This window comes from Dermacentor albipictus, chromosome 9 (genome assembly GCF_038994185.2).
Source record: "Dermacentor albipictus isolate Rhodes 1998 colony chromosome 9, USDA_Dalb.pri_finalv2, whole genome shotgun sequence".
Taxonomy (NCBI): Eukaryota; Metazoa; Arthropoda; class Arachnida; order Ixodida; family Ixodidae; genus Dermacentor; species Dermacentor albipictus.
In genome coordinates, this window is record NC_091829.1 from 28,015,314 (window position 1) to 28,029,081 (window position 13,768).

Genomic DNA, 13,768 nt, shown 5'->3' on the forward strand with positions numbered 1-13,768 from the left:
TAGAATCAAGAAAAATATGCAGTTGCAGGACGAATACAGAATTCTCACTTCTTCAGTGAGTTTTGTCAAGCTTAATATAGAATGTAGACTCCATGCGAGAACTCTCTACAGGAATGTCACATATAAGAACATTAACTATTTTATGCTTCCTCAAACACACCACGAGAACACCTAGCTGGCTGCTTGAAAAATATGCCTGATATTAAACATTATAAAAAATAATGAAAACGAACCCAATACATGACGAATTGGCACTGAAAGTAAACACCTAGTTGTTTTTTATCCAATTTACCTTCCTAGAACACGTTACACATGTCATTCAAACTTGCAGCACAGGTCCAATGAGAAGTGTATCAAGCTGCACGTGATACATATCTTAAATTATTATTTTCATCAGTGTTTTGCTTTTGGTGTACTTTTCTGGCATTCACATACATGCATTCAGCGTATGAATGGGATGTGGCATCGAAAAAGAGCGTTGCAGAGTTAAGTGTGCATGTTGCATACTGTCTTTGCATTTCTACATAAGCTTATTGGCGACATATCAGCTTACCTATGATAGCCTCGCACTAAAGCTGCCATCTATATTGCAGCCTGTGCTCCAAACAATGTCAGCGCTGGCCCCCGTGACCACACAGAGCCAGAGTCTGAAGAAGTACATGGCAGCGTGCCACTTCAGGTGTGCCTTGAAGTCGGCGAGGTAGGTTGCATTCTTTTCTCTCCTTGAGAAAAATGCTAGAAGGAGACCATGCATTCCATAGCTGACTACTTCAGCTTGGAATACTACCGCATCACAAGCAAAATTGGAAATAGGAACACACAAAAGAAAGACACAGGAACCATGAACAGAGATACAGTGTTGATGTGTTCATTGCGTTTGTGCATCCACGTTTTGTTTGTGCCACGCTAGTATTCCAAGATAACACACCAACAAACCTGTTTCACAACCCTTTTGGATCACTTTGGCGATGTCTGTCAGCAAGTGCTCGCATGGTAAGCCAACAGACTCATACCAACTCACTAATATTATTGCATTATTATTTTACTCACTCACACTGATGCACATTCATACTCATTGGTGTATTTACATTTTGTGAACGCCGAAAACATGTGAGAGCTGCGGCACTTTTGCCCAAAGCTTGTGCACATGTACGAGTTACGAGAGAGAAATCTGGGGAGTGTGTCTAGGAACGACGGAGGAGTACGCACTTTGCTCCGTTCGTCCCCACGTGATGGCAACGCACACTAAGCGACAACCAGTGCTTAACTTCGATTCAACTGGGATAACAGTGGCCGAACCAGAGTCCGTCACGGGGGAAGCATACAAAACAACCAACTAGCAGTAACAATGTGTCATTATTCATTGGTCTACGGCCGCTAAAGCGGTGTCTACCTAAGCCTGCACCCCTGCACTTCGCGTGAGGTCACGTCACTCCCCTTGGCAGGAACCTTCCATGTCAGGCCCAGTGGGGCAAATCTTACGTAAAGAAACAACCACTACAGAAGTGAAAGGGGGAAATGATATAGTAATGGAGATATTTTGTGGAAAAGCTAATAAAATGCTTGAACCCACATTCGAACAACTGACCACGCAATCACGAGTGCAGCACTGTGACCGTTATGCCACAAAGGAGGAATGGAGGATAAGCTCATTTCAGAGCATTTATCAGCGGTTGTGTAGTGTAGCTGGGCTAGGGTGGGTGAAAGCGTGTTCATCGTCCATAGTACTCAGGTGCAGTCCCAACATTTTCATCTCAGAACTCACGCATGCACGTGTGCATCGAGAAACTTGGCATATCACTTTTGCATCTGCACCGTTGACAAAACGGAAACACATCCCACGAAGCACACAGCTAGCTAGTAGATGTCTGCCTTCTAGCTTGATCTAGGTAAGGCCACAGCTAGTAGCTGTCTTTCGAAAGCTGTACTCTAGACCTAGACCTCTACAAGCCAGCTGGTAACTATGCTAATGCTCCCTGCACTTAAGGCAAGTAGCCACCTCGGGAAGCACTGCTGTAGCTGCGGCGTAGACATTCAATGTCCAGGCTTGCTTAATCCACAGACATTCAATGTCCAGGCTCCCTCGGGAAGCCCCTATCTACGACAAAAAATCTAGCTCTTTCTTGAAAAGATACACTGACGGTCATCTACCATACACTGACGGTTCATCTACCTCGGTGTCTTGCCCCTAGCGCAGTTTAAGTTCACAAAGAAACCTTGTTTTAATGTCAAGTTCACATTGGATATTGTAAATTTCAAAAGGGAAAGCCCACTTTCCTTACTGACAAATAGCACAACATAAAATTTGCTTTCCTGATGCTGACACCACTTTGACATTGCAATTTGGCAAGCTAGAGTTTAGACTTATATATATTGTGACGAAGAAGATCGGCAGGCTGAAAAGCCCCGTTGCCATCGCGTGGCACGTACCCAGTTCGTTCGCTGGCTGTGCCCTACCTGCTGGTGCTGAGTTGGTCGCTGCTGCTCTACGAACCGAATAAACTCCCCCCTTTGCAATTGGTGGAGCTGCTGGGTACAACCAGAATTCTGGAACTTCGTAATCGGACACTGCAGCCCGTCTTCATAATGCCAGAAGAAGGAGCACCACAACCACAACCCGGTGCCCCGGTGACTACCGTGGTCTGCCTCGGCCCGTTGCGGCAACGCGACCCACCCATCTTCAGTGGTGCCGAAGACCATGACGTCAAAGGCTGGCTCACTGACTACGACCGGGTGAGCATCCACAACCACTGGGATGACACCAAAAAACTTAATTACATGTCGTTTTATTTGGGCGGTGTCGCCAGCGTGTGGCACCGCAACCACCAACGTGATCTGACGACATGGACAGCCTTCAAGACTAACGTGACAGAGGTATTTGGGCGCCCCGCGGTTCGCAAGCTTCACGCCGAGCAACGTTTGCGTGGCCGTGCGCAACAGTGCGGGGAGACATTTACTAGCTATATAGAAGATGTTGCCGACCTCTGCAATCGCATTTGACGTCGCAATGCCTGATGCCGAGAAGATCCAGCATATCTTAAAAGGCATTGAAGACGACGCCTTCCAGATGCTGTCGGCAAAAAATTCCTCGACAGTCTCTGAACTCATCAGTCTGTGTCAAAGCTTTGACGAACTGCGCAAACAACGCGTAGCCACCCGCCAATCTACACCTCAGGCCACTTCAATGTCGAGCTTGGCTGCTGCCCCGGATAACACTTCGCTGCTGCTACAGATCAAGGAGTTCATCCGTGAAGAGGTGACTCGTCAGCTTTCCTTGATTCCACTTGCACACGGCCAGCCAAGTACTCCATTGGCGCCCGCTCTCCAATCTGTCATCAAGGAGCAGGTAGCCGACTACATTTCGCCTTCTCTTCAACAGGCTCTGACGGCCGCTCCCCTGACGTACGCCGTAGTCGCAATGAGGCCTGCGCCACAGACCTACGGCCCCCTTCACCCACCTTTGCGCCCACCCGTATCCCCTCCAGTCTGTCCCCTGGTGAACTATGCACGACCTCAAGACCATTGGCGCACGGAAGACAACCATGCGATTTGTTTTTATTGTGGCCGTGCTGGACACGTGGCACGTCACTGTCACCTGCTTACACCGAACGTCCTGAACAATGTGCGTCCGTATGCGCCACGTTTCCCACAACGCCGCAACTATTCGGACGCCTTTGAATCTCCTTCTGCCATCGACACTGCATTCTCCCCCGCTCGCCGTTCACCTACTCCTCGCCGCCGCTCGCTTTCCCCCATGCACCGGCAGCGGAGCCCTTTGCGCCAGGAAAACTAAATATCGCAGTTCAGGAGGCGAGAACTGCGGTGCCAGCGAAATGTATAAGGCCTCACACTTCCCTGAAGAATGTTATTGAAGTCACAATCGAAGGAACATTGATGCTAGCACTTGTCGACACCGGCGCTGCACTTTCAGCGATAGATGCCCGTATTTGCCGCAAGATCGGAAAAGTGATGACGCCGCTTTCTGGACTGTCTCTTCGAACTGCCAACGCGCAGCACGTCGAGCCATCCGGCGCCTGCACTGCTCGTGTCGTAATTCAGGAGGTCCTCTATATAATAGAATTCATCGTGTTGCATCATGTTCACACGACGTCATATTAGGTTGGGACTTTCTCTCCACACATCATGCGATCATTGACTGCGCCCGCGCTGAAATCGAGCTGTTTCAGTTTTCGACCGATATTATCACTGACCATAAGGACCATTGTCGCAAAATCGCTGTTTCAGACGACACCGTTATACCTGCCTGGTCTTCCACTCTTGTCAGTATCTCTTGCAAATCTGTAGATGACGGCACAGTACTCTTCGCTCCGTCCGAACTCTTAGTTCGCCGCCGTTCACTACCACTGCCGTTCGCCGTCGTCGAGTTCAAAGCTGGCTCCTCTCTCATGTGCGTCTCCAACCCATCGGCTGAACCAATTACTTTACGCCGCCGTGAAAGCCTTGGCAAAGCAGAGCCACTGACCTCATCTTCAATATTTGACACGATGGACGACTCCACTTATCTTACTGCTTTTGAGGCATCGCCTCCTCAGTCACTGCCACGTTCTTTTACGCCAGCTGTTGCCAGTGAAATTACGATGATGCAGCGCAACAAACTTCTTTGCTTGCTCCAAGGCTTCTCTTCGTCTTTTGACTGCCAAGCAAAATCACTCGGCCGCACAATGACTGTTTCGCACACTATCGACACTGGGAGCCATGCACCAATTCGACAGCGTCCCTACCGAGTATCGGCGACTGAAAGACGCGTTATCAATGACCAGGTGAACGATATGCTCAATCGCGGTGTCATTCAGCCTTCTAGTAGTCCTTGGGCATCACCAGTCGTCCTAGTTAAAAAGAAAGACGGCACCATATGATTTTGCGTCTATTATCGAAGGCTTAACAAGATTACCCGAAAGGATGTATACCTGTTGCCACGTATTGACGACGCACTTGACTGTTTGCAAGGAGCGGAGTTTTTTTCCTCCTTAGATCTCCGCTCTGGCTACTGACAGGTGCGCATGGCTGACACTGACTGTTCGAAAACCGCATTTGTAACACCAGACGGTTCGTATGAATTCACTGTAATGCCGTTCGGTCTGTGCAATGCGCCCGCCACCTTCGAACGCATGATGGACGGCATCCTACGCGGCCTGAAATGGCATACTTGCCTCTGCTACCTCGACAACGTCGTCGTCTTTTCTCCTGATTTTCCGACCCATCTTCGGCGTTTACATCAAGTTTTGACCTGTCTCTGGAATGCTGGTCTCCAGCTTAACTTAAGAAAGTGCCAATTTGCAGCTCGAAAACTGACTATATTGGGCCACGTTGTCTCCAAAGAAGGCATTCTTCCTGATCCTGCTAAACTTCGCGCCGTATCCGAATTTCCAAAGCCCACTAACTTGAAAGCACTACGCAGCTTCATTGGCCTGTACTCTTATTTTCGACATTTCGTTCGCAATTTCACTACTGTGATCGCACCACTAAACCAACCTCTGATGATGCCTTTATGACTCTTCGTCACCTACTCACGTCTCTGCCAATCTTGCGCCATTTTGATCCCAGTGCACCTACAGAACTTCACACTGACGCCAGTGGTGTCGGCCTTGGTGCCGTGCTCGCACAACGCAAGAACACTAATGCCGAATACGTAGTTGCCTATGCCAGTCATGCCCTCACGAAACCTGAGGCCAATTACTCAGTAACAGAAAAAGAGTGCCTGGCTATCGTATGGGCTCTTCAAAAATTTCGTCCATATCTCTACAGTCGACGCTTTGACGTGGTGATGGATCATCACGCTCTTTGCTGGTTGTCCAACCTAAAAGACCCGTTGGGCCGCCTCGCTCGGTGGGCCCTCCGAATCCAGGAATATGATATCCGTGTCGTCTATCGCTCTGGACGCAAACACGCCGACACCAATGCCCTCTCGCGCTCCCCAGTTACTTCAGACAGCAGCACTTCTACCGACAGACATGACATCTCACCACTTGACATCCTGGACATGGCATCAAAGTAACGAAAAGACCCATGGATCGTCATGACAGACAGACAGACAGACAACGAACTTTATTTAGTCCTGAGGAGCTACTTTCAGGACCTCCTAACGGGAGGCCATTGTAGCATCGTCATGATGTTCGACTTTTTGTCACATCCTCCGGCAACTTCAGCACCTCGAGCGCTACGCCGACAGGCACAGCATTTCACAATCCGGGACGGACTTTTATACCACCGCAACTACCACATTGACGGCCGCAAATGGCTCTTAGTAGTGCCTCGCCACCTACGAGAAGAGTTCTGCTCCGCTTTTCATTCTGACCCGCAGTGTGGTCACGGCGGAGTGTCAAAAACCTACACACGGCTTCGCCTACAATATTATTGGCGAGGGATGTACACCTTCGTCCACAAATACGTACACTCCTGCATTGCCTGCCAGCTACGCAAATGTGTCCCGCATCTCTCCACTGCACCTCTCCAACCACTTCCCTGCCCAGCTCAGCCATTTGACCGTGTTGGCATTGATATATATGGGCCTCTTCCATCTAATAGCGCTGGCAACCGATGGATTGTTGTCGCCGTAGATCATTTGACACGGTATGCTGAAACCGCCGCCTTGCCTGCCGCATCAGCAAAAGACATCGCCTCGTTCATTCCAAACAACTTCGTTCTCCACCATGGCGCACCTCGTGAACTGTTGAGCGATCGGGACTGCGTATTCCTCTCAGATGTCCTGCAGTCACTCCTACCTGAATGCCAAATTATTCACCGCACTACTACTGCTTATCATCCACAGACCAATGGCTTAACCGAACGATTCAACAGAACTCTTGGTGACATGTTATCAATGTATGTTGCATCTGACCACTCCAACTGGGACCTTGTACTTCCGTTCGTCACTTACGCATATAGCACTGCCTCTCAAACCACTACCGGATTCTCACCATTCTTTCTGCTTTACGGCCGCCACCCCTCCAGCACCATTAATACGGTTCTCCCGTACCGGCCGGACCCTGCTGAATGCTCACCTGTTTCTACGGTTGCTCAGCACGCCAAGAAATGCCGCCAACTGGCCCGTTCTTTGACGTCTGCTCAACAGTGCCGCCAAAAAGAACGCCACGACCTCAATCCTCCCCCTCACCCCTTCCCCGTCGACTCACTCGTGTGGCTTTGGCCTGTTGCTGCTCCTGGCCTTTCGTCCAAGCTCCTCCCGAAGTACCACGAGCCCTACCGCTTGGTTGCACAAACATCACCAGTGAACTATGTGGTCGAATCCGTATCGCCATCTTCCGATCTGCATCGTCGGGGGCGTGAGACTGTGCACATTGACCGGCTGAAGCAGTATTACAATCCGCCAACCTCTTCCTAGGTCGCCAGGATGGCAACTCTTCAATTCCGGGGGTGATTGTGACGAAGAAGATCGGCAGGCTGAAAAGTGCCGTTGCCATCATGTGGCACGTACCCAGTTCGTTGGCTGGCTGCGCCCTACCTGCTGGTGCTGAGTTTGTCGCTGCTGCTCTACGAGCTGAATAAACCCCCCCTTTACAATAAACATATATATATATATATATATATATATATATATATATATATATATATATATATATATATATATATATATATATATATATATATATATATATATATATATATATATATATATAAACTCACTTGAAAAGCTAGAGGTTCCTCACCGATAAGTGCAAGGTTAGCTCACTTTCATATATGCCAGAAAACACAGTAAGAATTTTATATATTTAAGGTTATAAAATGCATCAGATTTACCTTTGAGGCACAGGTGATGCTCAAGCAGCAATATTGCCAGCCAGTCTGCCACTGTTCTGATAGAGTGTGACAGCATATTAGCTCACGACGGGTTGTTCCTAGCCACTTCTGAAATTCAGAAAACATTGATCAGCTGATGCAGGTAGCACAAATGACTACTTAAATTAGAATAGCAAAATAATGGAACATTGGCTGTTAATAGCCTTAAGCTGCACTGGCATATGTGAAGGATCAGTTTAAATGTAGGCTCACTATTTAACAAACTAAATTGACCTTGTTTTAGACTCGTTTTTTCTCTCAAATTTATTGTTGTTGCTTTCTCTCTGCAGCCAAATTAACCATACATTACTTCAAACTCACATTCTATGACAGCTATGAATGCCTCATCCAAGGTTTTCTTCTAGCAGTGAGAAAAGTAGAACGTCATATGAACAATGATAGTTTGCGCCAAATTTCAAATGCAACCTTCTAGTGAAGACAGGTGCTCCGAAAGAAAAAAATTTGTATGCTCAGAACAACTAAAATGGAAAAAGATGCAGTCTATATTGACTACACACTACTCTGTAACAACACTGCAAACGACACAGCTGTCCTTATGGTCACATGGGATAGTACAGCACAGAAACTATTCAGTAAAAACAAAATAAAGGCCAACTGATGGTAAAGGTATCTTGCTTAAGGAAATTTTCAAAGTAAATTGTACTCATTCAACCAAAACAATACACGCAAAAGTAATCTAAAGTTCACCATGATTTGCGAATAAGATTTTTACATTTTACACAGGAACACTGAATCGAATCCCTCAATACTAAATTTCCTAACCTTGAAATTGCAAGTTTCATTTAGCTAATGTGTAAAGGTGATTTTTCTTTTCGTTTTTTTTTTTTGCACTCAAAACAGCACGCAGTACCCGTCAGATTCTTGAACCACTTCAATATTTCGATTTTCATGAAATGTTGCATAAGTATATGCTTACAAGCTGCTGATAATATTGTTTTCCTCCCTTGTGGCTTCCCTTGAAACATCGTCATAAACTTCTGCTCTTTACTGCCATCACTGTACAAAAGAGGCCTTAGCTACAGCCGGCCGTTATCTTCGGCGACCGCACGTGTTTGCTGCCTACCGTTTGTATTATTTGCATTGCCTTCATGGCTAATAGTGGAGTGGACGCACATCTGTGAGCTAAATGTCGGGCCATCAGCTGTCTTTTTCCCAAATTGGGAGGTCAACGAACGGTGCCGAGACAACTTTCATGCAATATTTTTGTGGTATCGCTTGTTTTTAATCTGTAGTCGCAGCCTGCGAGTGTTATTTACACAATCATGTCTTAATACAGGGCATGCGTAGTGATGGATATAGTATCGCAACCGCATGTCGAGTCGGTAATGGAATTACACAGCTCCTGTCGTAGTCTCAAAGTCAGTACCATATTCAAGTTGCAAAGTGGCAAAAGAGAAAAAAAAATGGTGCTAACAAGCCTGAAAGAACTTGCAATCTGAAACAGCCTCCGTCAATAACCGCACGAACACCCAAAACTTTAACTGATGTTCATGCAGTTGTAATCATGCAACATGATTCCCAGCAAAGTAGGAACCCTTCAATCATATAATAAAATCACTTACCAAACCGAAATAAAGCGGTGTTGTTGCTGCCATTCCTGCAAACACGATTCAGAGTTCTCCACTCAAAAGCTCGTACCACTTTAAAAAAGCGAACAGCACAAACGAACCGCCACCACCACAATCTACAAAAAGCGCGAAGCGGCACTGTTGCATGTGATGCCACTTTCACTGCTGGCACTACGCTTAAATAAAGCTAATTTTTTATCATGCTTACATATTCTCACTTTAAAACAAGTTTAATGCCTACATAGCTTTGTTCTTTGAACAGAACACATTTTATTTTTTGCTTGTTCTTTACGTTCATATTAAATTGCACACCCCCTTTGCGGGCTGCAAGTCCCAGCATGCTATCAATGTGGTGCTAGATTTGAACTGGCAAAGATGCACACTTCAGATCATGCGTAGCAAATCTATGAATAATCGGTTTCCACACGCTCCATTTATGGTGCTGATTACGCTACAAGGGGTTTCATATGCCGTATCAACAGCTATTCCCTATCAATGCCACTACCCCTCACCTTTTCCAAAGCATGCTGGCAACTTCTGCCCTCACAAAATTGGCACATATTTTGGCATACAGGCGCAAGATCAGTATGCTGCAAAATGCAACATAGAAGATCAACACTTACATGCACATTGCATATACTTGTCATGTATCATGTTTCCTGACATCATTCAGGGGCCTGGGCCTTCTTCGCGTCCCTACATATACTTGTGCTAATCCTTTTCTGTACATATTGTAATACGCCTCCCCTGCAACAACGCCCTTTCCACAAATGTAGTGATACGAGTGATTAAATGAGCAGCACATTGCAATTCTAGAATGCTCATCAGTGGTCCCTACAGTGTGAAGTTACTTAGGAATGCATCTTCACGCTTGTGCACTCAAATAGGTATCGACAGTGCCCAACAAGAAAAATTTAAGTCAGGAATTTCCATGGGGTGTCAGTGAAACAAAGCAACCACTTTAGTCAAGGAGTGGCACGCACTGCTATTCTTGAGAAAAGCTAGGTGAAGTGTAGAGCAGCTAGGAATGTCTTTAAATGCATGGGTCAGTGTGCTGACATCTAAACTTCTTTAGACTGCAGGACCCTGGGCAACCAATCAAGCAAGCTCGGGCAGCAGTACGTTGGGTAAGAAGTTTTCCACTCGCTCGCAGAAGTAGAGAATGGATTAAACCTCCTACGAACTTGATATATAGATTGGTAGCTTAGAACACAGCTTCCAGCAGTATACTCTAAAATATGTGTGCGCTTTTTGGGGGTTTGACTAATCCTCAGGCAGTAATGATCATCTGTCTCGCTGGCATTTTCTTCCTTGAAAACTCAGCGGTCACCTACTTTCCTGTCAAGAATGCCATGTTGTGCTGATGACGCACAGGTTCGTGACCTGGAAGTACCAGCTGTGCAGGGTTAAAGAAAGAAAAGGCATGCAAGATAGGCAACGAGTATTGTTTGGGGACATGGTAAGCTGCAAAGGGTACAAAATAGAGTTCATATCTCGCATTTTGTTTCTTCCATTTATAAACTAAAACCTTGAGTGGCCCCACTAACCCGACAACTCAGCGTCAGTGATACAATAGCATGCATTTTCCTATACAAGGTATCAGCGTCAGTGGCATCATAGCGCCTCTCCCATGCCGTAATGCCCTGGAGGTGATGTATTAGAAATTAGATAAATAAGTGTTGGCTGGACAGACCCATATTTAGAGAATCACAAAGCAGCTCCCATCATAAGGTTGAGAGCCACAGCAAAACACAGAAGTTTTAAGCCTCACAGCCATTGGCTACCTTTTTATTGCTCGTTCTCCAAACATAGAAACACGGGGATATATGGTATTCTTTTCATTTTAAGCCACTCAGGATGGGACTAGCTACCCTTTGAGCCAACCATAGCTGACAAGATGGCCAATTCAACAATGTGGCAGAATTTCAGTGTCCAGAATCTGACAATGATGAGAATATGATACTGAATGAGAATGTGGTGGTGGTGATGATGATGGTGATGGCTCTTACTGATTTGTGAAAACTGCAGATGCACAAGTTTGCAGCAGATGCGTAAGTTTGCAGCAACTGCCGAGTTTGACAAAAGCTAGCAAGTTATTTCATGTATTCGTATATTACTGGGCAGCAACTGCCTAAGTGAGTATTTGGCTGCAAGCTGCAAGCAGAGACGAAAAAAGGTCACATCTGGCTCGTAAACTACAATGTGGTCATTCATGGAGCAAATAAATAAGAATGAACAATTCAATGTAAACAAATGAATAAAAATAACTGCCTCCAAACTGCAGTGGACAAAAACAACAACGGAAGTGGAGGCGGTGGAGACGGGACCGCCACAAAGAGCCAATCTTCGCAGTCAACAGCGGCCAAGAGCGGCCGCCGCATGCCGCTGCAGTGCCCACTCTGTCCGTACACAACCCACAATGCGACCACCATGCGCGAGCATTTGCCAGTGCACACGGGTGAGCGACCGTTTCGCTGTCCGACGTGTGGCAAACGCTTCTCCCGCAAGAAGTACTTCCGGGTACACTTGCGCCTACACGACAAGGTAAGTGCGAGCATGCTTGTGATCTCTAGGCACAATAGGTAAAAAAATAATGGACTTCGCTGACCAGCTAACCTGACACACACTTTCAAAGTTGTTGAAGCTTTCTTCTGAGCCTGTTAATTATTTTGAGGGTACCTGATCAACTTCTAACTTTCGCAAGCATGTCACAAGCATTATGTGCCAAAAAACATGGTGTCACGGAAGAACCATCATGTCAAGAAAGTGCAAGTCATGGGAAGAAACCTTTTCAGAAAACAATGAAAAAAAAAACGTTCGAAACACAATTGTAAGCTCATTCTTATAGAACTGTGCATCTCACCAACTTAAGGATAGAATAACTTTACAAACACTGTAAAAACTAATTGTGCTTTTTAAAAACAGGCTTTATATTCCTACTTAACCACACCATTGAATTATATGAACACTACTGCACAGGTAAAACTTTACTGAAGACCACCTGGGTGGTGATCCCAGACAATCACTTTCAGGGGTATGTTCACTTTCGCAAGATTTCACACGACTAGGTAGGTAATTTGGCAGTGTTTCAGATATGTTCTCGCTCATAGGTGCCAACGTGTCCGAGTCACGTGAATTCTCGCAGAGGTGGTTGTATCCCTGAAAGTTATCACTCGAGAATACCATCCCTGATTGAGCCTACGTCTTGATACTGGCACAATGAAATGAAATGAAATGTCTCACTTACTTGTTTCAGAAGGGGGACAACGATGTTTTCACCAGTGGTGACAATAGCAGCAGCGGCATGCCAGGTGACTCAGCAACTTCAGCCTCGGCCAAGACCTCTCACGAATGCGAGATGTGCGGCGAGACCTTCACACAGCGCCAGTTCCTGCAAAGGCACGTGCAGGCGGTACATGTGCTCGACGGGATGAGTGGCGGCGGCTCTGATGGCAGCAACAGCGGCAGCACAGGTAGCAACGTGTGTCCCGAATGCAACAAGAGCTACAAGTACGCGGGGAACCTGCGGACACACATGCGCATACACACAGGAGAACGCCCATACATGTGTGACGTCTGTGGCCTCCGCTTCACCTGCTCGAGCTACCTGCAGGTGAGACATGGCAGCAGGACACACATTACAGTTTAAGCTAGCTAACCATCGTCATCGTCATCATCATACGCCTACTACAGGACGAAGGCCTCTCCAAGGAATTTCTACTTATCCCTCCCTCGCATTATATCAACTTTACCCTGTGCCTGCAAATTTCCTAATTTCAACACACCACCTAATCCTCTGATGTTCCCAACAAGTCAAAATCAAAATTCAATATTGGGCTGCATGCCCTACTAAGCAACATTATACAAAGTGTGCTTTGTAACTTTTTTTCATGAGCCGAAGTTATGAAAATTTCAATTGCAGGGTATACTTTAACATAGAACAAAACGTCCTTAAACATCTTGCAGTGTATGTTCATAGGACAATCAGCCATCCTAACAAGCTCTGAAAGAAATGTTTTCAGGATAAACCAGCAAATGTTGTCCTGAGCACATCCGAAAAATTGTGAGGATGTTGGTGCCGAGTGTTGTCTGGGCTACTTTTCTTGGCAACCATTCTATAACTCTAATAGACCACCAGTTATCTGCCCTGCACATCACATAGCCTGCCGAACGATAGTTCTTCCTCTTACGCTGTCTTCGTGTCTCTGAACATTTATGCCCATAATTTTTTGTTCTATCACTTGTTGCATGAATGTGGGCATAAATTAGGTTGATGACAGTGATGCTTATAAACACACACTGCAGCTTTTCTGTAGCTAGTCATTCTCTATGGCTTGTCTGCACACAAGCCGCAGAGCTTG

At 46.3% G+C, this 13,768-nt stretch overlaps 1 protein-coding gene across 1 annotated transcript in view; it reads left to right on the forward strand.

The window, feature by feature from the left end:
- LOC139049693 (zinc finger protein 77-like) overlaps window positions 1-13,768 on the forward strand; it is a 38,716-nt gene that overhangs the window by 13,032 nt on the left and 11,916 nt on the right. Inside the window, exons 5-8 of the mRNA XM_070525419.1 lie at window positions 594-700; window positions 10,483-10,534; window positions 11,692-11,951; window positions 12,664-13,020. Coding sequence (XP_070381520.1) covers window positions 594-700; window positions 10,483-10,534; window positions 11,692-11,951; window positions 12,664-13,020 — 776 coding nt within the window. The remainder of the gene's footprint in view (window positions 1-593; window positions 701-10,482; window positions 10,535-11,691; window positions 11,952-12,663; window positions 13,021-13,768) is intronic.